The following is a 27,264-nucleotide window of genomic DNA, read 5'->3' on the forward strand; positions in this document are numbered from 1 at the left end:
GAACCCACACCTCTCACTTGCCAGGTGAGACGGCAAATTTGCGCACGTGGGTTCGATTCCCCGCAAGGGCAATTGAATTTTCTCTCTTTCCTAAATATATTTTCGTATCAGCCAGTTGTTAAAAGTCTTCGTATGGATAAGAAGAGAGTGACATCATGCTCGGATAAGTCGCCATCTAGTGGCAATGTCAGCAATTGTGAACTTTTTCCTCAACTAGGTCCGACCGTCCATGTACGGTCCCGTTTAGTGCACACGAGATCGAAGTAGATTGAGATATTCGTTTTGTACTTTAGTGGTCTGTACTTGTTAGTCACCCGACAAGTAAGAGGGCGTGGGGGTTCTATTCCCCGCAAGGGCAGTTGAAAACCACCACAGTCGATCCCGTGGATTTATCGAAAAAACAAGTGGGGGGATTTGAAGAGAAGATTTCCTTTTTGAATAACATCTTCAGAAAATATTCTGAAAAAAAACCATATTTGTTTCATAAAAACACAATCTTGACTCAAAGGTCCCCCGCCCCGCACTCCTTCCGCTGCGTACACCGAGACACGCAAATATCGGAAAAATCATGTTTCATTATAGAAATACGATCTGAAATGCATCAATTGAGAACTTCACTTTTGACGCAGGATTCATTTCAAACATCTGGACTGAATTGAAAAGAAGAAGTTATTTAATTTGTGCGATCATAAATGATTAGAATAGCATGTAAATGTCGGAAAAATATTGATTCATCGAATGGATGATAAAGGATCGAGGCAGCACTTGTTACACGTGCATTGTAATACAGCATATCAAATCAGTTTCGTTCATAAATGCTTGAAGTACGGCAGAGAAAGCTGTTTCTGTCGTTTGATGTGTGTGTGTCTTAGACATTGTACACGCCTTTTTGACACAACAGATTATTTCATCATATTAAATTTATTCCGCTTAAAATATAGAAATATTTACACCATGACAACTAGGAGAGCATAACTGCGTGTGTGTTTTCTAGCTCTCTCTACTGTTTTCTAAATACTTTTTACAGCAATAAACATTTTTCATTCGACATTTAAACGGCTGAGACAATATGGAACGGCAGCGTATCAGTATTTTTTCGTGATCAATGCATCACCGCTGTAACGGAGGGTGAAGTTACCCGCTACTGGTCCAGTGGACCACCAAAATTTTTTTTCTTGGTGATCTGATTATTTAATCAGCGGTCTCGGACCAGTTCTTGCATGGAATAAAATAGAGAAGATCACTCAGCATTCAAAGATCATTCAGACTCAGCAAATAAAAAGGTGAACTCTCCAGACGACCAAAAGTAAACATGAACCCCCCTCCCACAATGGTTTTACTACTTGTGTATGGTTGCTGACCACGAGATTTTGATGACGGTTGTCCATTGCAGAGCCGAAACGCGTAAACCAGTAAAAGCACTTCCCTTAAAGACGTGTCAATTATTTTCTGTGAATTATCATCTCTTGAAAAAGACCAGCTATCTACCTCCAAATTCCAGAAACTATATATTGAGGAAATAGGAACGTACCACTCTAGTGCTTATGGTAGCCACTGTGCGGCCATGTGGGCATTGAGCTGGATTCTCATCATGAGGATACAGTTTCAAACCCCGTTGGCTTAACAGTGGTGACCAGCTAAAGCTATATTTCTTAGGTTTTGCTTACACAACATATAACAAAATTTAACATTTCATCTTTACTTCAAAATATGGAAGTCAGATGACAGCACTTGCTTGTTCATGATGCAAACATAATTCTGATTCAACATAATTACGGTAGGAATAGACATATGCTCACAGCACACATTAAATGGTGTGCAGATCCTTAAGCAATTCGGCGGAGGGATGTATACGAGGTGCATGTACGGTCAAGTAGTGAGACACAAGCGGTTTCTTTTTTTTCGGGTATTATGCTGAAACGAATCTATAGAAATAATAGTGATTTGTATTCTGAGGAAATCGAACCCGGATCACCTTGCACACTTGCCCGTTGTGTCCCGGGTTCGATTCCCGGTGAAGGCAAATGACTGCATGGTGCAACAGGAAACGGCGACATGGTCACAGGAAATTATTGTTACAGGAGGAGTCTCGTACTAAGGGGTTAGCGCATCAACCTCTCGGTGAGTATAAGAAAAGCCTGTCATTCGGAATCGGCAATAAAGTGTAGATCCCGGTCTAATTAGCTTTCATGTGCAGAAAATGACGGTGATGGTGCGAAAAAAATGACCAAATGGCTTTTCTTTCCAAATATTCATAACATCCAAAACAAAATAAAAAAAGATTTCTCAGTGAATTTCGGTCCGAAAAAAAAGAAATAAAATCTTAGTAGTATCAGAAGTGTTTATGAGGAGTGGCGATTCAGTAGACGATCTATACAACGTGTCCCATAAATGTAACGGATTTTAAAAAAAGTCATGGAAAATCAACAACTTGGGGTACCGAGTAGAAGTTTGCACCCTTAGCCCCTGTGGTGCCGGGCTCGACCCCCACCGTCACTACAGTGGTGTTCGACGGAAATTAGCTTTCTTCGGTTTCCAACTTCATGGCGCGAATGTGAGTGGATCTCCCCGAAAAAATAGTCTCGCCACAGAGAGCAGTACGCCTACAAAGATACAATTATTCAATGATAAAAACTCGCTCATAGTTACAAAAATCGATGGAAGATGTCAGCACTACACATAACAAGCATTACATAGAAACAAACTTCGCGTTAGGTTCACAACACATACACACAGATTACAGCATACACCAATCCGTTAGAGGTTCCACAGAGGAATGTGGACGTGGTTCATGTGAGTTGAGTAGTAGTTTGCACCCTCAGACTTGTGTAAGAGTCGGATTTTGTTCGACAGAATAAAAAAAAAATTAGTTAAAGTCTCGCTGATTGGTGACTATATTTGGCGACACATTAACAAAATACGTGGAAAACAAAGGACTGACTCGTATAACCTCTGTTATTCCAATGCAAATACGGAAAGCAAAAATTAATTTCCGTACTAGGTGGAGACAAAGAATGAGGGCATTCCTCTCTCTTCCCCCCACGAAAGTACTAAACACTACATGTCCTTAGGTACCGATTTCCACACTCTAACAGTGCTTCCATAGATGTGATTCTGTGATGTGGTTGCCATTGAATTCATTCGCGAAACGGCTGCAGCAAGAAAATTTTAAGCACGTGTATTTATTAATACACGTGAATGGGTTTATGATTTTCAATTTGACACCTTATATGAGCACTCACATTTTGCGGTCTAGTACCAGAGTCGGTTTCAGAACCGTTAGAGTGAATATTCATTCCCAGTTAATGAGACGTTACTAGCATATTCTCATTTCGAAGAGAGTAGAATTGTATTCCCTACCTACTGGATATTATCATCTCGATATATCTCCGGCAAAGTAGTCATCTGCTTAACGCACGATACGAATTTGACGTGATGCCCGATGGCGGAACGTTTGTCATACATTGCATGCTCGAGCACGTTTAACCGTACAAGCTCAGCGGGAGAGGGAACATACGCACCACTTATTCCACTCGTTAATAATATGAGTCCATCGAAATATTGTCAGGGGCGTGCTCACGCGCACAAACACAAACACACATCCACGAAGACACATGCAACGAGAAAGTGCTGCTCACCTGATGATTGGGCTTCCGGCATGGTCCTGAATTCATATTCCTTCTGTGTCATACCGGCATCATTGAATGCAGAAACCATCACCACGTACTCCCTGTCCGGCGATAAGCCCCTAATAACGTAATAATCGATCGGTACACGCAGCTTCTCCGAAATCTTTGTCCACTGGCTCTGATACTTCGGCCTGTGCTGAACGACGAAGTGCTGAATGGGACAACCCGCGTCTTGCCACTTACTCAGTCGAAGATTGAGACTAGTGTCATTCGGGTGTAGAAATAATCCAGCCGAAGGTGGAATCGGAGCTGGAAATAGTGAAGGAAAGAAAAAATAATCAGATTTATACATGGTAATATCGAAAATAGAGTACATTACCCACTTAACGGTTTCTTTTTCCTGCCATATTGTGCCCAAAAATAAGCACATTTTTCAAAAAAAATTGTGTTCATATCGATGATATAAATTCAAATCAGCAGTCAAAATTGTTACAAGTATTGAGGTTATTAATTTACGATAATTTTTAATTACAAATAAAAATTACGTATATGTAATATACAAATATATACCTTTTTAATCACCTTTCTATAGGTAGCTGATCAGAATAAAATTTACTTTAAAAATTATTTATATGATGGTATCATACAGTTAAATTAAAATTTCAACACAGAAACGTCCATAAATGCTGAATATACAAGAATGTCGACTATATGTTAGGGTAAATATCCTAAATGTGGATATTATGCATAATCACCGACCAATTTGATAAGTTTGATAAATTTCTCTAAACATATCACGTTTACCGGCGGATGTGCATAATACCCAAGTGCCGTCGGTTATCGATGATAAATCTTACTAAATCGATCAAATTTGTCAGTTATTATGCAAAATCGCCATGTATTAGTAAACATGATAAATTTCGTACTGGCAAATTAATATTCCACCAGGGAATATGGGAAATGATTTTCGAACCGGCAAAACTAAATGACTTGAGAAATAACCAACAAAACATAAAAAAGAAATAATATATGCGGACTGGCAAGAAGAAAATAATTGTGAAAAAATAATTTCAGGAGAAACAAAAAATTAAAAATATGACAAATAATCTACAACGATTAATAATAACGATTAATAATAACGATTAATAATAACGATTAATAATAACGATTAATAATAACGATTAATAATAACGATTAATAATAACGATTAATAATAACGATTAATAATAACGATTAATAATAACGATTAATAATAACGAATAATAATAACGATTGCGAGCTGATAAATGTCCCCTCCCCCCCCCCAACACAAAATACTAATGAGAAAAAAAACAGGGAAGGGAAGGATCTTTTTTCTGTAATAATTTATGCTGTACGCAATGTACAGCACTGTACTGTACGCAATGTACTATACTACACTACCTGAAAAGGAAAAATAAAAACATCCTCTCTCGCCACTTCTGTTATCAGACTTATAATAAAAGCTGACTCCGCCCACTGGCGGTTGTTTAACACGACGGAAAGAAAGGAAAACATGTCATCGGGAGAAGAAAACTTTCAACGCTATGTTGGCTCGGGGATGCCGTTTTAAGTATTAAGAACCTGAGATATCTCAAGATTGCCTCTAAAAGGGTTGAATAAATTGTAAATAAACATTACGCATTGGGAAAAAATAAATGTAGGCGGGAAAAAAATTGAGGACCACAAGAAATAAATAATTGAAAGAAAGAAATGATTGAAATGAATAAATAATTGAAAGAAATAATTCGAAGACCGGCAAAAAAAATAATGATAATGATTCATGAGATGAATAATAGAATGAGCACAAACAAACAAAAAAATGATGAATACAGTGGGGACCGGCAAATGACAAATAGGCAAGAGAAATGATTAGTGGATCAGAAAAAAAAAAAATTTACTTGCTAAGAAAAATAAATAAACGGGAGACACAATTTTGAGACTGGCAAAAACGCAAATGTATTGAGTGGAACAATTGAACAAATTGCACAAAGGTAAAAACACACACCAACAACACTTGAGTACGAAAAATGATTTCTTGCAGACTTTTATAGAAATAATTCGAGAAAAGAGAAATAAATAAACATGTGAAAGAATTTACAGACTGGCAAAAAAAAAAAGGAAAAAAATTGCGTATGGCCAAAGACAGAAATATAAATATAGAAATATAGACTATATATCCAAAGATGGTGTAACATTTAATTAAATCTCGAACATAATATGTATATTCTATTAATTGGTGGAAATTTCTCGCGGACTGATGCCGATCCAGAGGTTGAAGAATACTGGTACGAAAGACAAAACTTTCTCGATTTCATGAAAAACAAAGAGACCCCCAATTTCTTTTTAGAATTCTAATATTTTTTTAGGGTTTATAAAATCAATATCAATCGCGGCAGGTGTTTCAAATGCCAAGTGTTGAAATTTCTTACCAGCGCCATTGGTTTTTACGGTAACGGGAACACTTGGCTCGCCAGTTCCGAGGCTATTGGAAGCGGTCATGTAGAGGTGGTACCTAGTTCCGCACTTGATACTGCGTAACGTGAATTGATCCTTGGTGTTACTGAGTCGCTGGTGTCGCCATTCACCGTCGTCTGTTTTATAGTGGAGTGTATAATCTGTGTACGTGTAAACGTGATGAAAAATCATAAATATATCTTTTTATTCATAGCCGCTATTTCAAAAGGATCATTGGAAGAAGTTTCAAATACACAGAATAAGAAAAAGAAAATCGGGTTTAGCCACATTATATATATATATATATATGTATCACTTCTTTACAGTAACTAATAAAAGTTAAATGCACAGGGTGTTTCAAGAAGAATCATCCGATTAAAAAAAATGATAACTATTCAGCTTTAGAAAGAGGGAAATCTCGAGTTTCACGCAGTTGCCGACGGGTAGCGCTGACGCTCTTCCTTCGGCCATGTGTTTCCTTTCTTCGACAGTATTTGCGAAAATGGTGACTGCACAACAGCAATCGTATTTTGTTCGATTCACACTTCGCGAAGTGTAAATTGAATAAAATGCCTCCGTAATTATGACCACCTTAGAATGCACGACATTCTAAGGCGGTCACATATTGAGCACCTTTATTTTCGTTTGTAAAATATCTTTATGATTAGCCATGTAATACAAAATTAATCTTACGTGTCTATAGAGATAGATGACCTTTTCTCACACACACACACATATCACAAGATATCAAAGAAATATTTTATTTTCTGGATATTATGCTGAGGTGAACTCGGAAAGAAAAGTCATCTTGCCGGGACCATCTACACCACTGGAGACATGACCCCGCCATCCTTATTTCACGCACTGTGGCATGAGGCACTGAAGTAGAGACATTAGTAGCCTCTCTTAACTTCAGGAATTGGCCCCCAGGTGGGACGGTTTAGAGAGATAGATTGCTTTTTCTCAGCCCAAGAAGTTCGGGCTAAATACCCCGGGTAGCATGCTTGCCCGGTATGCAAGAGGGCCTGGGTTCGAATCCCGGCGGAGACAAGATTACTTTTTTTTTTTGTTCACCTCAGCATAATGCCCAGAAAATAAAATGTTTCTATGTTCGATATTTTTGGTAATATACGCATTTCAAATCGGGCGATTCTTTTTGAAACACCCTATACTTTATCAGAAAATTACTTTCTTTGAGAAAGCACAGGAGAAATCAAGTTGCTTTTCTAATTGTGATTGAATTTCACAACAATTATTTGGATCAATCTTCACAACTTTGTCTCACACTTATTTGGTGTCCCAAGATCGACGGTCTTTTTGAAAAGGAATAAAAGCATGAAGGGAGCGGTATATATGTTGCATCGTGCTTGTGAAACAGTACATTTTGTCAGACAGAATTTCCAAATTCGTTGCGAAATTTTGCAATAGAAGACGCTGGAAATAGGAGAATACCAAAATGCAATATTTTTAAAATATCCACTATTTGTAGAAACAACATTGTGTAGTCTGAGAGAAATATTCTTAATAAAAGAACAAACCCGAACGAACGTCTCTGCAGGATTTCAAAAATACTGTGTGCTAGTTTTGAAAACTGCAGCATCAACTTTTTATGAACTTTGTAAGTAATTCCGAAATTCTGTCTGAATTCAATTCAGACCAACGCGGCTGAGACGTTTTCTGCGAATTCTGCGGTTTTTATGAACTTTGTTTTGATACAATAATATGTTGTTGCTGAAAATAGTGACTATTTTGATGATATGGTAATTTAGTTTTTTGAACTACTTCTACTTAAACGTTCGTGCATTTCGTACACATTCCTCTACGGAATTTCTAATGAATCGGTACATAGCGGAAAGTGTTGTGTGGTTGTATTTTTTTTTTCCAGGGCCGCAACATATCCATGCCGTGAGAATTTTGCTTGTTTGGTGTTCTAGCTGGTGCTGTCATCTGCACTCCAAATTTTGAATAAAAGATTGTAAATGTTTGTATTACAACTCGGTATGATGTTGAGCTGTTTAAACTAGTGGAACCATAATGGTCCGTGGACTTTTGAAACCCCTATCTTACAGTGCACGTCTTCACAACAGCGAAAATAATTCAGTACTTGGAGTATAATATAGTTCGAATTATAAATTTTAATTACTCTTAATTACTCTAACATTATTAATCAGATGATTTTCAGGAAATGTATGTATTAAAAATGTATTTAATAAAACTGTTTCACATCCAATTAATTATAGAAATCCTAACGAAAAAAAATTACTAATATAATTAATTCTAGAGAATTTAATAAAATAATTAAGTGCGTTAATTTCCGCTCATATATTTATTCTTCCGAATTATGCTTTAATATAAGGCAATCATCTCAGTGTTTCTTAAATCATCTTAGTGATGTCATTAGTGAGAAAGTGTAAATAAAACAATGCAAGTTTTTCAAAGGCAATAATTAAAAAATTCAATTAAGAATTATTGAAATGAACATATCCCAATGACATAAAATTAGAAATCACTGAACTTCTTAATTATAACCTTAAAAAAATGTCCAGACTGACAGGATGGTATTTTTTTTTATTCATATTTTAATAATATCCACGTTGATTCATTCATACATGAATGATTAAAAACCAGCTTTATTTTTATACTTTTTAAGCAAAACAATGTATATCGAGAAGTTAATATCATCGAGTTCTAGAAATCTCTATTTTGTAGCAAAAATTCAACTTTTTTTTTAAAATTTCTGCATTTCCCTTCGGGTGTACATTAAACAAGTATAGATAGAATAAAAAATGCACTAAAAAACTATTTCTTTATATAAATTTAGAGTAGATCTCCGTGTATCTGGTTAAAGCAAATATTTCTTTTAGAGGCAAAGAAGCAGGCCACAAGAGGGTGTATGGAGGAAAGTAAAAAATGTGCGTATTCCCTCCTTCCACCGATTGCAAAGTTCGCTTACACGTTACATCTTGCGATAAAATACAGTCCATGTAGCGTTCAAAAGTTTCCTGCGGGATTCGGAACACGGATTTTCAGTTATGGAATCGAAACTCTCGACATACCACATAAATTCACTGGCAAATCCGAGCTGCCGGAATATACCTCTACAACATCTGCATCGTAAAAGCTCCTTACGATGCAGAGGCCGGCTTCCATTCGCACGGACCCACGAGGTTGAATGTTCCAAATCCGGAATAGGGAATGAAGGGGGAGTTTTAGAGTAGTTTGTCGCAGCCTTTCCTAACTCGCTAACAGCATATCAGTGACGGGAAGTGAGCTTCCAGTTTAATTTCCAGGTGCAAGTGCATTCACACCTACTCGCACGCGCACCTCATAAAGACAGTTGAACAAACACTGCTTCCTCATAGAATTTCCACAAGAGTCCGATTAGGTGAATCTTTGTTCAAAATAAAGCGAGCGGAATGAATAAAGTGACTCACAGTGAGTCGTTAGCCCGTTACGTATAACTAAAGAGGCTGTTGAAGACTAGACTACGAAAAAATTATGCGTGGGAATATCCTTTGAGTGCTAATGCGCTCTCTCTTGAATTCGGAAACATCACGGCGTCCAAATCTCTAAGAGTATTTACATAATGGAGCAAAAATACATACAGCTATAAAATACAGACAATTTCTAGAAAACTAATATAGGTCTAATACTATGAAAAAAAAAAAAAACGTTTCTAGCGTAGATGATTTCAGTTACTTCAGCACTTAAAAATTTTTCAGGGAAAAAATAGTACCTGTTATTGCGGATTTATCTTTAATATCTTTTTCCCAACTGATTTCAATGCTGGTGGAAGTTGCGCTCTTTACTTGAACTATTGGTGAAGTAGGTGGTGCTGAAGTGAAGATAAATAATTATTTCAAACAAATATTTGTAGAGATAACAACACGCAATGTATAGTTTTGCAAGATATACGGTAAACTGGCGAAATGTAGAAAGAGAATGCTGATAGTTTTTTTAAATAAAAATTCATCTTCTCCTCCGGAACTCGAATCCGGGTCTCTCGTTTGTTGGGCGAGTGTCACGCGAGAGACCGGGGTTTGAGTCGTAGGCCTATTACGAAATCGAGATGTGCATTTCAGAAACACTGTTATGGAAGCACGTATAGAAAGCCGAAAAAACATTTAAACAAATTGAAACATTCGAATTGTTCTGCTTCTGCTTATGCAGGGCCTTATTCAAGGCGTGCAAAGCCTTAAAAATCACGTATAAACTAAATGTATTTAAGTAATATTACTTTCCGAATATACCTTCGTTGTGATTCAAAGTATAATGAGAAAAAAATTCGGATTGCGAAATTCAAATTTAAAAAAAAAAAATTGATTTTTTTTTTTAAAACCAAATTAGTGAAATTACAGCTCCACATGCTCAGCAAAAAACAGTGTTATTATCGTTATGCGGCATCTACCAGAAAATTCAAAGTATAAAATAGATCACCGCAAGTGCAAAGGTGACACTGTGTGTTTACCTTTAAACTGCCTGCAGTAACGAACGCTGAAACGGCCCTTTGTGCATATGAAAAAATTTGCATTTAAGGGTTAAAACGCTTGTGCTGCGGTATAAAAATTGAGGGGAAATGATGACTCCAAAAAATTAGTGAGATTATACATTCGGACCCGCTTATAAAAAGGAGCATGTTCCCACGGAAAATGAAAAACCTCAAATTTCGAAAATTAAGTGCTTTTAGCAAGTATATAGATAAATTTATATTGATGCATGACGTATACAAATACAAATACAACGCCACAACAGGCAAATTGCCCAACGAGGTGGCTGACTTAAGAACATCATGGATCCCCGAGCCCCTACCTACTACTGCTACACCACACATGCACCCCCCCCCCGCGAAACCCCCCAACGAATCGGTACATGCGGGAATGTGCGTGTACGTGTAGTGCAACCTGACGTAAAGTTTGTTTCTGTGTAATGCTTGTTATGTGTAGAGCTGTCATCAGCCCCCAGTTTTACTAACTATGAGTGAAGTGTTATGGTTGAATGATTTACCGTTGTAGGACTGTTGCTCTCTGTGGCGAGACTTTTTAACGGGGAGATCGGCTCACATTTGCGCCTTGAAGTTGGGAACCACAGAAAACCAACTTCAGCCGACCACCACTGTGGGGTTCGAACCCGGATTCTCGCATCACGAGTCCGGCACTATAACCACTCGACCACCACAGCGGCCACACATAATTTTTTGCCACATTTTTTATAGTTCCATAGTAATCTGATAACTTCTACTTTTTCTCTGACAGTTGAAACATTGGTTTTAGACATTTTATCCCAAAAAATGAAGAACGCAACACCCGGGAAAGGAAAAATTGTGGACATGATTCTCGTTCTAAAACACATCGGGTTCCTGCTGGTTAAGCAAGAAGTCGAATAAGCTCTTTTCTTGAAATTCGGATAGGTCATCCATCGTCATTTTCCACGCTCATCCCTCCCTTTCAGACTGCATGTTGGTGCCCACAGCAACACCTAGCCTACACATTGTCAACAGAATTTTTCAGGGATGATACGCTTTTTGTTCAGTAACAGTCGAACTTGGTTAATTCGAAGGCCAATGTGACTGGAAAAAAGTTCGAATTATTCAACTGATCTCTCATGGATCTGTAAAAATGAAAGCAAATTGCACACAACTTAGTTATCGTTATCATTAGATATTTATTATCCTACAAAGCCTTTGCAGGATTATAAATATCAATTATTAAAATTTTATCATCAGTTGCAAAACTCTTAAATTTTAAAAATTTAAAATTATAATATATAAGCGATCTTAGTCGCGACATTATTTCATTGTCCTGAAATCACCATCACTGCAGAATTCCTTGACCATGCTCAAAGACTGATTTAAGGAAACAGTTAATGATCATCCGTTACGGTGCTGTTTTCCAAATTTCGCTTATCATGCATCGGTAGCATATATAAAGGAAACATACTTTCATTGTCATCTTATACGCAATCTAAACGGTAAAAAATAAGAAGTTTTTAATGGTACACCTTGATCCTTCATAGACTGAACAACATTATCGGTATCAAGGGATGCACAGTCTTGATGCACTCCAGCTGAACAATGTTAACATGAGCATTAAATTATCTTTAAAAAAAGTAAAGAAAACATAACTTTAAAAATGTTATAAATATTTGAAAATATTTTGTGTGACAACTTGATCGAGAAAAGCCCAAAACCTTGTTTCTTGTAGAATTTTTCTAATCTGAATTTGCTCGTATAAAAATCACGATTTTTTTCACCCAACCTCGAATTATCCGAAAATTTCGAAAAAAGTTCGAAATAAACAGAAAAATTTGATATTAAATTAAATAGAATACTCAAAGGGAGTTCGTAAAAGTTCCAATTAAACAAAATTTGAATCAACCAAGTTCTATTGTGTATTTGATTTACGTTTATTCCTCGTCAAATGACTATTATGAGAAAGATAAATATTATGAGAGAGGTGATGGGAATTCAAACTGTTTTGCGGTTCTCATTCGTTTGCGGCTTCTTTCATTTTTCCGTACATATTTTTTCAAGTTTGATTTTTAAATCGCTCGTTTAATTCCTTCTACCGTGAAAAACTTGCTCACCGAAAGTAACAGAATTTCTGTATAATTAGCATTGCAGCAAACAAACTTCATTAATTTGCTCGTTAAATCCAGTCTCTCATCAAAAGCGGACTTCTACTAGATTCCGACTGTATGTATTTGGACCTGCAAATATACGTTTGCTACTCTTCTATTCTTTCATTGCCGATGGGCAGTTAATTTTAAAACGGCCCTAATGCATAAGAATTGGTAATGAAAAGGAGAGAGGAAAAAAAACATTGTAATTAACTGACCAGTTTCCAACGTCTTCCCAACTACTTTTGGTGATTTGGGACCCGTACCAGCCGAGTTGAAAGCTTTAACGACGATCTCGTATTTCGTGAAAGCCTTCAACCCAGTAATGTAAGTTGATTGCTGCTCGGTGTCTTCGACTCTCTGAACTTTCTTGAAGTGATATGGATCCGACGTAGACGCTTGTCTGTATCCAACGAAATAGCCTCTTATGTTTCCGTTGTGAGATTCATCAGGAGGAGGCTGAGATTGAAGAGGGAGAGAGAGAGAAAATCCGTGAAACACATTAATTATCACATTCTACTAAGATAACACGATATTGAGCTCACACTTTAGAATAAGACGATTACGAGCTTACGCGAGAAGCACTCGAATTTTCATTACATAGGTAAGCATGTATAACGAACATCAGTTAAGAGAAGATCTAATGGACGATATATTGGTAATGGACAACGTTCTCTCTCTCACACACAGTATTACTCACCTTCCAGAGAACTTTCATGGATTGAGCGCCAGTTGAATGAACACGCACGTCTAGAGGAGCAGCTGAAGGAGCTGTGGAAATGTTTTAAACACATCAGTAAAACCAGGCACTTAAGTATCAGTTTCGAGATGAAATTGCAATAAATCCCTCGCGAGTTCCTTTCGAGCATTTCCTTTACATCTAATTTAATGAAATAGCATGGATCATTTGATTCCAAGTAACAAATTATTTTACACTGGTTGTTACAACCGTGAAGATTTATTGCTTCATAATAACAAAAGAAATTCACTGATGATACATTAGTTAAATTTAATACTCGGTAATAATTTGAATTAGAGAAAACACTATTCCAGAGGTTCCCAAATACAATCGTGAACTCCCGGAAATTTTCATGTCTGCTACCATTTATAGCAGCAGAAAATACAGCTATCTAACCGCGACAATGTTCTCGAACAGTCGAGGACATTATATCCAATAATAGTGTATGTGGCGCTATAGCAATGCTAACTGAAACAACGTTCCATACGCCTATCGAGAGATATCGTCGTAAGTATAATTTTTGTCAAATCATAACAATATTATCAGATTAGGCTACCAACGATGCAGGGGAGCTTTTTTCACGGTAATTAAATTCTGTGGTGTGTTTGGTCAGAACATATTAGCTCTAAAATCACAGTTTTCAGATATAAGCATTTTCATTGTCATTTGAAAATCAAAAATAAAGCATACACACAAATACAAATAAAAACATCGCACATAAGCATGTTGTTTAGCCATGCGTACGTATTTGTGCATTCATCTCACTTCTAATTCCTTATAATTAACAAAACTTACTTTTAAATCAAACAGCCATTTTTTGGAGATATCGTGTTCTAACCAAACGCCACAGAATTAAAACTTTTCATTCAATGCATTTATTTGTTATTTTTTAAATGAACATTATTTTTTTTAATTATGCAACTAAGCCATGGTCCACCCCACCACCGCCCATTAAAAAGGCCGTTTACCCTTGGATGTCCGGGAACCTCAATTGGGAATGGTTACTTATAGATATAGACTATAGAAGGTAGACCAGTTGTGACGTCATGATTCCAGTCCTCTTTGACGTACGACAACAGGCGGATCTTTACAGTCACTTTTTGAAGGTTTTTAACAACTCGCTGTTGCGGAGATGAATGTTTGGAACGAGAGAAAATTCATTTGCCTTTGCGGGGAATCGAACCCACGTCCTTTCACTTTCCGGTCCCGTTCAATGCACACGAGCCCCAAGGAAAGATTGAGAGATTCGTCCGCTTGCGATCCTTAAGGTGTCCTTCAAGGTCGTATTAAGGTAAAGGACTCTATGTCCACTTTCGTTAATATTGGGATAACGCTATTAATCTGTACTACACATAGGTATGGAACCCCAAGTCCTATTTCAATAAATAACAGAGATATTCACTGGTAACGTGTGATTTTTAAATATTTAAATATATATATATTTATTTAAATGACTCCTGTAAATATTATTTTTATCACATGGCGTCCTTTACCTCCGGCATATTTTTTTACTAACTTGATTTAGACTAAGAGAAAATAAGAAAAGAAAAAAGATCGAAATTTTTTTTTCCTCTCGTTTTAAAATTGTAGACGTAAATGTCACACTCGGCAACTTTCTGCAGATAAAAAACTGAATATTATATTCCAGTCAGGCGAGGTCTAAGAACCTAGTCCCCGCTCTTGCAATGTTTAAAAAACTATGTATATTCACAAACCAATTACCGCCATTAATGTTTTATTTAATTATACAATTAGGGCTTGGACGAGATATACCCAAACGTCAATATGGGTACAACATATTATATTATACGCGCGTACGTATAATTTCCAAATCTTAATATAGGGAAATTATTTAATGTCAATATGCCCAAATGCCAACATAGGGAAATAGTTATCATTTTCTAACTTCTTTCGAAAATTTACCAACTATTTCAATGGCGCATACAAATACTGAGCCAAGAATATAGTATCTAATGAATGGTATATGGCTGATGCTGGAATTGAATCAGCGGCTAGATATATTTCATTTCATTTCAACCGAAAATAATAATAACAAAAAAGAAAAAACATGATCAAGATTATTCCAACAAGTGAATCAGGAAAATCCCTCCGGGGGAAAAACCAGATCTCAGCATCATCCAATATTTTTGCACGAGTTCTTTGACAGATAAAAGAGTCTTCAGTCCCATCCTAGAAAATAATATGTTTCTCATGACAACACAACAAGTATAAGAAGAAGAAGAAGAATATCCTTTCAGCAATCTGAAGGAGATTGCATGGAGGCAGAATAAGAATAAGAAAAGCAAAAAAAAGCAAAAAAAGGAAAGTAAGAGGGAAGATCCTGCGGATCTCATCGGGAAGACGGAATAAGCAAATGAAAGTATTAAGTTGGTACCCGTAAATGGGTGTTTCTAAGACAGCAAGGAAAAAAAAAATAACAATAAATAATAATAATAATAATAATAATAGAAGGGAATAACACATCTCCATTGCTTTACCTTCTTCTTCAGTCGTGACGTTGATTATGTCACTCGGCTTGCTCCTCCCAACTGCATTTTCGGCAAACATTCTGACGTAGTAAGTAGTAACTGGATGTAGTCCTCTGAGAGTTGCGATTGCTTCTGCACCGGAAACGATGAGTTGAGACGTTTGTCCCCTCCATGCGCTGTCTGAACGAAGGTTTATATTAATACCTCATCGCAGGAATGAAAGTACAGTACAGTCAGAAATTTTCTCCCTTTTCCCACTCCTTTTATATTTTGGGATGACTAAATTTATAGATATTTTCGATTCATTTATATATTGTGACTATTCCCCTTCGATTCTCATGTTCCCTTAGGAATACGTTCTTCGTATTATACTAAAGCTTAGTTGGATGAAGGGAAAAAAAAGTTATGTGCATTGAAAATCTTGAGGAATTAAGTTCGGGAAATATATGTATATATATTCTAAAAGAAAATGATTTTATTTCTTCGTTATTCGTTTCGAGGTAAAGAGAAATATTTCTATGAGAATTATCTTCGCGTCTTTTCTCCTACTTTTTCAATAGATACGAAACGTACTACAGCAATGGAATGAAAATACATGAGAAAATATTCCAATATATGATCAAATGCTTTAGAACATACCGTTAATGTATAAAAATATTGGGGGGGGGGGGGAGAAATGTTGAAATTCAAGGTTTATTCTAAGAGGAATAATATATATCAAATACCGGTTTTGTAATTTTCTAGGGGTTTTCACAAAATATCCAAGTTTATATTTTTCTTAACACTAGAAGGACCACGCCGGTTGTTTTGACCGTTTGAGATCTTCCCGCTCGATTTTCATGATGAACCAGATCATTTAAAGTGTTGAAATTTCACGACATTTTCTAAAAATGCTTTAATGTTACGATGTCCATAACTATCATAGATTTAAAAAAATCTGTCGAGGTACTTTTAGTTACACCTACAAAGACCACCACCGGTCAATTTGACCTTCAACGTTATAAGCATTTTCTTTCATAGGCATACAGAGCAAATATTTTGGCAAATCGTGGCATCAAATTTCTACTTATAAAGATAGGCTAATTGTAAACATCCGTAATGATCAACTAAATACAAAATAAAAATACTGATTTTGACAAAAATGTGGTGATGCAAATCATTCAATCTTATGCGAAAATTAGAAGTTCGAGCGAATAATGATTGTTTTTCTTCATCAATACTTGTTGAAATACTGAAGCAGAATAATACTACCTTGGTAGGTATAATAATGAAATATTGGAACAAAATTTGACTGGAAATTCAGCGGGGGGGGGGGGGTTCTTTATATGAAACCGGTTTGATGCGTTTAACCATGAAGACATTATATTTTGTGTTTTCTGGGTAAGAAAATGAAAAATATTTTACTACGTTCAATGTATTGAAATATATATCCTCAAAGTGAGAAAAAAAATTCTGAAACTACCGAGTTTTACAATAAAAAGAAGTGTTGTGTTAATGAGATGTGGAAATACCCTTTAAAAAACATGAAACAATTATGGACTTAATTAATTAATTATTCAATCAATTAATTCATTATTTAGGTACCTATTAACATACCCCAAGTCGACTGGAAAGAACAACCATTAAAAATCACTTAAACCATTACAAACCGTTAAAAAGTAGGTGCGCCTCTAGAGCGAAGAAATTAAAAGTTGTTGAACGTTGTCAACGTTGTTCAAAGTTGCGTTGAACACAACTTTAATCACCCAGATTACTGCTGATAATCGTCGACAAAACAGGAATAGTTGAGAAATTCATTTTGTTTCCTTTCTCATCACCTCAATAGCTGAACATATATGGCAATTACATAATTTAAATATATATATATATATATATATATATATATATGTTCTACAAATTTACCATATATATATTTTTTTTTACATCTTTTGGTGACATTTCAGTACAAAATATGGATATATGAGTAGTACAATACTTTTTACTTTAGAAAGAATTATTTCCTTGTCTGCGTCAGTTTTTAAAGCCACTGAATTTTTACTTCTTCAGAACTTCATTAAATCACACAAAATTGAGGAAATCAGTTATGAAATTCAGGGTTTAATATTCCTTCATCTTTGTTAAGATTTTATCTCAGATGGCAGTAAAATAAATGCAAACTGTATAGTATGATTTACCCTTAACTGATCATTTTAAGTACATAAAAAATCCATTCTAATTAATTGAATTGCAGTGTTAGTGTACTGTTCCAAATAAAAACATTCTAGCAACACCCATCTTGTTCCGTAATTGTGAAAATATATATATACGTTTCTTTAGGGATGAACCACACAGGGTTAACGCTAGAAGGACAAACATTTCATTCTACCTAGGAGGACCGGTACTGGTAAAAATGATCGAAGGTTGATTGTCTCTATAAAATCTATTTTTTGTAAGTTTCCTGTATGTTTAAATGTAAATATGATTCCAGGTAAAAAATAATATAGAAACTAGGAGAAAGAGTTATTTCCAAATAAAATTTTGTAATTAAATATTACTTTTAATTTCTTCGCTCTAGAGGCGCACCTACTTTTTAACGGTTTGTAATGGTTTAAGTGATTTTTAATGGTTGTTCTTTCCAGTCGACTTGGGGTATGTTAATAGGTACCTAAATAATGAATTAATTGATTGAATAATTAATTAATTAAGTCCATAATTGTTTCATGTTTTTTAAAGGGTATTTCCACATCTCATTAACACAACACTTCTTTTTATTGTAAAACTCGGTAGTTTCAGAATTTTTTTTGAAGCTGTGTATGCAGTGGAACCTCTCTTAACGGGCAATCCCCGTTAATGGACACCTCCCATTAACGGACACGTTTCTGATCCCCGGTCCCTTGGAATAGGGCTTTAATGTATTTCACACCCCGTTAGCGGACACCCTCGATAGCGGACTTATTTTATTGAGTGTTAATAAAGTTGTATAAGCCAAGATCTGCAAAAAAAGAAACGTTTGTGGAATTCAAGATGTATGAATCATAAAAGATGTGTATATTTGCCTGTATCACTCTTATATTGTACCACACTTCCAGTGATGTGACTGTTTCCATTATGTTCGATTTCCCACTTGAGACTTATAGAACGGCTCGTAACATTCGTGACTGTGATATTCGTTGGAGGATCCGGTCGACCTGAGACAAATAAATTGACGTCACGATGTCGAATAATCACTGTCATTCAAACTCATAAATAAATTATGTTCTTAAGCAAACCAAATCACATAGTGTGCGTCTGGTGTTTTATTTACAAATATAATTTACCCTGAACGATCAGCTGGAGGACACCTTCGTCTTTCCCGATATCACTGACGGCCGTGCAAGTATACATTCCAGTGTCTTCACGCTGCGTGGTAAGAATGTACAGTTCGGAAGTAGTCTCCTTTGTGCCTGACCAAGATCGGACGGAAAATCTGCGGAAAGACATATATTGTGAGCATACATATACAGAAACTTTCAACGAAAGTGTTCTAAAGGAATATAAATCCTGTGGTTGATTATAAAACCAAATTACAATGTGGAAAAAAGGGAAAAATATATACATTATACAGGGTGCATAGGTAACAGGGGGTAAAATATTTTATTGGAGAATCATTGATCCTAGAGACAGTTCCGAATAGAAAAACATATCCAAATGAGGTATAGTACTCAGATATGTTATCAATGGAGCAAGGGGTTGTGTAGTTATTAAACTTAATAAATAAATAAATAAATAAATATATATATATATATGTTTATATATTATATAAATATTTTTCCATAAAAATAGTAAACTAAAAAATTCATGTCAATATTAGCAAAATCCAGACTTGAAAAAAATTTCCCCGTGAACACAATTATAGACAATCTCTCCAAAGATATAAATATCTCCATCTTGAAAATCGCTAGGAAATTTAGCTGGCCCATTGAAGAATATAAAGAATGAAAAATCAAGCTCTTGAAGGATGTAAAAGCCTCCTTTTTGAAACAGAACAACACACACGAATAAAAATTCTTCATGCGTTCAAGCATTAGAAACCTGTCGTTTATATGCACTACAGTTGACAAAGATAATAATAACTTCTGCATCATATGTAAATTTTTCTTCAAAAAACTAATTCTCCAGGAATACGCAGATGCCAACACATATTTTCTCATAAACAATAGCTCTAACATAGTCAAAAAAATAATTCTTGCATTTGACAAAAAAAACTTGGAACAAAACATGACCCTCTCAAATTTCCATATCTATTTGCCACAATTAAATTCCATAAGCAACCAATAAAATTCAGATTTTAACATGTGGGACAGGAAGCTACATCAATGCTGCAGGAAAAACGGTTTTTAAAGCGCTGAAAAATATACTCTCACTCATCGAAGAAGACATTATCATCAAACCAACAATAAGGTTCTAGACTTTAGCAACATACCATAACATATGCCATATTTGCACATATGGCTTCGAAAACCTCTTCACCAGTATAAAACACAATAAGCTGATTGATATCTATTTTCCATCTCTTTCAAAATTACGAAGGTTCCCTTAAATTTAATTTCAAACACTGGAAAAACCTTGTTAACATCTACATTCTTGAAAACTTTCTCGACAATGGCATATATGTCCACAGACAGTTTAAAGGAATACCAATGGAGACCTGCTACTCAAGCGCCCTTGCTAACCTTTTCCTCCTCTTCTTTGAACAAAAATCCAAACTGCAATACAACTTTGTTGGCTTCCGTTACTTTGATGATGATTGATATACAGTCAAATCCCGTTTTAACGAATACTGTTATAGCAAAAATTTCCTTTTCACGAACGCTTTTCTAATCCCCCAGTTTAAAGTTTTCTTAGGAACAATGCAAATACCTGTAATTCCTTTACAACGAAATTTTTCGTTATAACGAAGTAATTTCTTCGGTCTCCTGGAGTTCGTTATAACGGGATTATTGTATCGACTGTATATATAATATTCTTTTTTACATGTCTATGAAACAAATATTTTCGCTGATCATAAAATCTTGAGATTTTGATATATATCGATATCGATGAGATCTCATTATTTTTAATTTTGAAAATTTTCTGGTTTCATATATATGTATATATATATATATCCCCCCAATAATAATTTTTTCAGGCGGTTTCAACCATCGCACAACACTTTTACTCTATTCCCTGATAGCTTTCATATTTTACTTTCAACTTTAAAATGAACCGAGAAATTTTTATTCATCTCGAAACACCTTATACGCAGCATATAGTGCAATTGAACCGAGTTTAAGAACAAAAAATGGACAATCTGTTTATCGAATACGTGGTTTTCATAAAAATAAGGTTTCTTGCAACATTTTTTGTTGGAAAAATTGATACAAGAATTTCAGTTGCGCTCTTCAATAATAAGTCTGGTTATGTGAATAAAATTAGTTCATAAAAAAAAAAATAATAACCTGCATGTTCACAAAAGCTCAATTTCGTATTCATCGCGTTCGCGGATGTTGAGTTTTTGTTATCACGATAAAAACAACCGAGTTCAACTAATAAGAATTCATTTTGAAAAACCGCGAATATAATCCACAATGTACGGGTACTTGATCTTGCAAAACGCAAATACAATACTTGGATTCATATTTGAAAAGTCTCTTCATGATCGTCTAGCCACCCTTTTGTATTTTTATGGCTTAGTTCGACCTGATCCAACGTATATTGCATATATTTTTTTCTTTTCAATGCCATATCTACAGATTGGTAAACTCTTGATCGGGTGGGGGAGGGGCTGAGAAGAGATACTACTACTTCACCGAACACCAACTCTGGCCATATCGCTGTATTGCAATTTACTGCCATTAGTGAGATGGGTTGGAAGTGAAGGCGCTGTCTATCGGTGGTCGCCTCGAGTTCGTTAGGGAAAATATCTTATCAATATCCTCCTCCCTTGGGTTCGAACCCGGGATCCTGACAATAATCTTCACGATGGTAGACGAACACCTTACCACCATGCCACTCGGCTAGAGAAGATATACTAGGGCTCCTGTAGCTATACATTATATGAACCATTGTTATAGGCTTACTATATCAATGGCGTATTTATCATCCTTATATGATATTCTGCCTTATATAAATATCTAAAATTTTCTATGCATTGTAATTCGCTGAAAATTTGCACCATACTTTTGCTGCAGGAAGATTTGAATTTAATTTTAAAGTTTATTCCTTTATTTTCCGCTTATTAGCAGTTTTTTAAATGAAAGTGAATTGGGCAGTTTCAGAAGAAAAATTAGTGACGTCCTCTTCTAATTTAAGGTCCCGTGAAGTATGGCGAAGTATCTGAGGGAGAAGTGTGTGAGTGTGGAATCGCAAATTGTGTTATTTAGCTAATAATATCAAAGAACTTCATTTAAAGATTGAGATTCTTTCAGGGATGGACATTCATATCTGTTAAGGGGGCCATTCAAGTATTACGTAAGCAGATTTTTAGGCATTTTTGACCCCCTCCCCAACCCCCATGTCAGCAAAATTTCGTCAGCAGCTTAGAATATTTCATATCTTCAAAAAGGGTGGTGGTTGATTACGTAAGCAACATTCAAACCCCCACTTCCCCCCCTCGATGCTGACGTAATATTTGAATGCCCCCTAAGGATATCTTTGCTCAGCTTCCTGGTTATTCAAACGTAAATTATGGTTATAAATACATATTAATAATATAAAAATCAACATAATTAATAGAAATACATATTCAAAGAGTTTTGTTAACGAACAGTTGACATGAATATATTAAATAATAGATAAAGTAACTAAATATATTTGTAATATAATAAATAAGAAAGTTTACTCTCTTGTTTCACCGAAATTTAATAAAGAATACAAATTTTGAAGATTTTTTGAAACTTTAGTTAATAAAAAATCCAGTTAATAAAAAGTCGTGGTGATTCAGCCACCCAAATAAATATTAGGAAAACGTGAAAAATCGAAACATTTTTGTACAATATATCAAAAAATTGTCAATGAGTAAATTTTAATGCTTATATGTGTTAAAAGCGTAAAAGAAAATAAAATAAATTTAACCATGACACAATAGAACACTTAAACTCACTGAGATATCAACGATTGAAATCTTTGATTTTTATCCACCCAAGACAATAGAAGTAAAACTAAAACTCTGATTTTTACACCTTTTCGAAGTCTGGAAGTTTTCTGAGATGGGAAAAGTGACACAAATTAAGGATTTCTATTAACAATAAATCAGAGAATTTCCATTCAGTTGTTACATAAAATATGACACCCAGTTAAAAAGGAGGGAAGGCGGAGACGTAATGATATTACCTGTATCTTGACGTAAGAACTGTTCAAAAATAGTTATTAAATTATTAAAAACACTTTTCTACAATTAATTATTTTTGTATATTTCCTCTAATAATGATTTTTAGAGATCCAACATTACAGCAAACGTCTTTTCTAATAAACGAAACAGTCAAATTCATGGAAATACAACACTCCTAATGCATTTCGACACTCCATGGTTCTGGTCACGACGTTTGACTTGAACAGACGTATAGACTTTTCTTTCCGGTGAACAACCGAGAGTTAAGATTCGTAAAGATTCGATAACCAATCCAAGTAGGATCCTCGGTCAATGTAATATTTTTTTATCATCTGAAGACCACACCCATAGCGTGTCGACATGCATAACGAGTTTTGTATTTTCCATGAATCTGCCTTTTTCGTTGGTGATTTTTCTGAGTACTATTATGTAAAGTTTACCTACTCTTCGAAAATACTTCTTGCTATTATTTTTCTTATTAAAATCGAAACTTGTAATTTAAAAAAAATAATCCAGCAGAGTTCAAAATTCGAATACATTTTATCATACCCCGTACAATGTTAGTGCATAGGAATTTAATGTTATACCTTTCACCCTGTCCGAAGCTTATGCGTTCCTTATTTCGCTGCCAGGTTATATCGATGGGAGGATCTCCGGTTGCAACGCATCTGAGGCTGGCGTTGTTCTCTTCTACCACGGTTTTACTTTGATACGGATCTTGGAAACGCGGTGGTACTATGAAGAATATGTGATAGAATACAATTTCAGACATCATCCTTCTTATTTCAGAAACGTGAATGTGCGTATTTTAACTTTTTGGGTTAACAGATGGTCAGAAAGCTTATTTTACTAAGTTTTGTGAAACACGTGTTACAAAACATTTTGTGAAATTAACATTCAATGAGTAACATGAGTAGATTAAACATTCAAACGTCATTTCCATGAATTGGGAATTACACATTCATGTTTCTGACATAAGGGGTGACAATGTATTATATGCACATGATGATAACAAAATTAATATAGAATATGAATAAAGAGTTCAAAACTTCAAATATTGAGCTAAATTTATATTTCCTATGAAAATGTTGGACAAGTGTCCAAATTCAACGGTTATTATATTACCAATGTGTTTTTTTTAACTTTTTTGGACTTATGTCTAGTTGGAATCCGCATGAGAAAAAGCCGGTATTTTTTGTTGTAATATCCCGTTACGACCACATAAGGACCCCTGTGAATTTTGCTTCTTAACTGAACAATTAAGCTATACAAAAAGCCATCCAGCCTTCCTCAGTGCTGGGGAGGTGATGTAAAGTACAAACTGTACTAACGAAGAGAAGAAAAAAATGTCAGAACCGCAATGGGTTAAAAAAACCTGCGATTTAAATGCAATTCATTCATCTTCGATAGAAATTAGGTGTCGTTATGTTTTATTTTGTTTTATTTTCTGTCCTAATGCATACGATGCATATTCAAACCAGCAGTTACTGTTTACAGTTCTTCACGAACATTCTTTCCTGCTCATCAAACGGTGTTTTACGGTCACCTAAACGAAAATAGTACATCTGTGACTGGTGAAATGCTGACGTAAATGAGAGATCCCGTACTCATGAAATCCCTTCAAGTGTGGGTGATTGAATACCTTATCGCACTCAGGTTAGCGCACCATTATGGAAACATGAAATTATTGGAAACATTTTGGAATATATTTTGCTATAAAATTTTGTGTGATGATTTTTTTTTTCGCATCTTACCTTGAACTTCCAACGATACAATTTTGCTGAGTCCAGCTCCTATGCCGTTACTCGCTTGACACAAGTACGACCCTGCGTCATTTTCTTCGATTTCTGAGATAACGAGAGTCCCGTTATTAAACCTATGAGCTCTTGGACTTGAGTTAACGTAAGTGAAATCTCCAGCGGCACTGTCTGTAAAACATAAATATAAAAATTGACTGGAGTTGAGAGTGTGTATCAGAGTTAATAAAATTAATTATTTCGACAGTAAGTTTCAATTGGAAATATAACTGATTTCTTTAAATTTATTTTTTAGGAATATATAGAAAACATATCGTGACGGGGAGAAACCAAACAAAGGGATGTTCCGTGAACTAAACAACGCATATAAAGAATCGTGATAATTTGGCTGAATTGAGTTGCACGAAAACACATTCTAACTTATAGGAATATGTATGTATGAAGTTACGATGTACGGAGTGCAAATGAACAATACTGTTGTAAATTTATGCAAATAACTGTTTCACAATAATTCGTAAGTTTATGTATGGTGGTGAATTGAAAGATTTCGAGTTGCTATGACAATTTGTTACAATGATGCCAATACGTCAATTTACAGTATTAACGCTTAAGGCAATTTCGAAACGGGTCGAGGAAAATTATATGGATGAGTTGATTTCGTTTATTATTAGCAGATTCCATATTATTAACTGGGTTAACATTATCACGATTTTATTTGGACGAATGACCTGAACGTATTGACACCTGGAAAATATCGATGTTTAGAAGAATGCAGAGAATATTCTTTACGACAAAGGTTTCTTTCGCATTCATCCGCATTAATTGATGCATTCGCTCTCGAGACAGATGACGATGACCTCGTTATATATAGAGGGGCTAGCACACACAATGATTACATCGCATAAAGAATGTCTGGCACACACACACATGAGAGATGCATTTCCATCCGTGAGCCTCCTATGTGAACCTTGCAGACGCGATGCCCAATGCTGTAATGCAATTATCTTTCGGAAATCCTTCTAAACAGCATAGAACTGGCGTATTTCTATGTCTGTTAATGGCATCCGGTGTTATCTCATTCAATTCAGACATGCCTATTTTGGTGAATTTTATGGAGAATCGGAGAGAAAAAAATTTCTAAATTCGATTGTTGACAGCATTACTTGATGAAAACTACATACAAATTTTGTTTCAAATGGTTGTATTATCTTACTTATCACGCGTATTCTATTTTCTATTTCTGGTGTAACTAATGGAAACTAATGAAATAAAAGAAATGCGTGATCTGAGCTACATAAACACATTATTTTGAATACTATAATCTACAGAGAAATAATCTCCACGTGGATCTTTGCATTATTTTCAACTACTTGTAGAACTTTCGTAAATACACTCGTACATTTAACTGTTATGATAGAAAAGTGTGGCTTTGAGGTTTATTGGTTGAATATACTCTGTGATCATTGGCACCTAATACAGTCAAACTTGGTTAGTTCGAAGTTCAAGAGAACAGTGGGAAAGTTCGAATCATACAACTCATCAAAAAAGGATAAATATTTTTTCAATAAGAAATAAAAGCTCCAATAAATTTAAAAATGTCTTGAATTATTTAATGTTATCACTTAAAATTTTCTTATTAACCTGATGTTTCCACCTTGTGTTTGTATGAATTGTAAACGATGGCGAAAATTATTTCATTTGCAAATTTTAATTTTTTATTTGTTTTTCTTTTAAATGACCTTGAACATTGTATAAAATTTTCGAGTTTAAATAGCCTTATTTTTTTTAATACAGTATGTCCGTAACTTCAGCAAGTGTTCCGATAAGGGTGATAAATACGATAAATAGTATTTTATTCAAAAGCGGATTATGCGCATAAAATATTATATAATTTTTATATATACAATATTATATAATTACATCTTATCAAATGAGTATTTTTTCCCTTACAAATCAAAACCATTCTGCGAAATCACTAATATGTACGTCATTTACATAAACCACCTTTGGAAGGATGCTGCATTGAATTCAAATAACAATATAATAATAATATTATAATGGTAATTCCCCATGGAAATGGGGAATGGGATGTTATTGTACCTGAATATATGAGTTTTTTCCACAAAGTACTAGGCGTTGGAAAGCCTGTAGTAGCACAATCCAGCCAAATGGTGCCCCCGAGAACAGCAGTTCCATTTCTAGGTTCTACAGTCCACTGAGGAGAAACTGTGGG

General features: G+C 35.1%; 1 protein-coding gene across 1 annotated transcript in view; it reads right to left on the reverse strand.

Moving 5' to 3' along the window:
* LOC149078983 (cell adhesion molecule Dscam1-like) overlaps positions 1–27,264 on the reverse strand; it is a 123,188-nt gene that overhangs the window by 20,068 nt on the left and 75,856 nt on the right. The window contains exons 12-22 of the mRNA XM_089241231.1: positions 27,132–27,257; positions 25,029–25,202; positions 23,862–24,009; positions 19,244–19,392; positions 18,983–19,114; positions 15,957–16,127; positions 13,420–13,490; positions 12,938–13,178; positions 9,841–9,939; positions 6,080–6,265; positions 3,639–3,938 (exon numbers count right to left, since the gene is read on the reverse strand). Coding sequence (XP_089097357.1) covers positions 3,639–3,938; positions 6,080–6,265; positions 9,841–9,939; positions 12,938–13,178; positions 13,420–13,490; positions 15,957–16,127; positions 18,983–19,114; positions 19,244–19,392; positions 23,862–24,009; positions 25,029–25,202; positions 27,132–27,257 — 1,797 coding nt within the window. The remainder of the gene's footprint in view (positions 1–3,638; positions 3,939–6,079; positions 6,266–9,840; positions 9,940–12,937; positions 13,179–13,419; positions 13,491–15,956; positions 16,128–18,982; positions 19,115–19,243; positions 19,393–23,861; positions 24,010–25,028; positions 25,203–27,131; positions 27,258–27,264) is intronic.

The sequence above is a fragment of the Pholcus phalangioides genome, unplaced genomic scaffold (genome assembly GCF_987345545.1).
Source record: "Pholcus phalangioides strain wild (caught in Gottingen) unplaced genomic scaffold, Ppha-v1.0 ptg000013l_1, whole genome shotgun sequence".
Lineage (NCBI taxonomy): Eukaryota > Metazoa > Arthropoda > Arachnida > Araneae > Pholcidae > Pholcus > Pholcus phalangioides.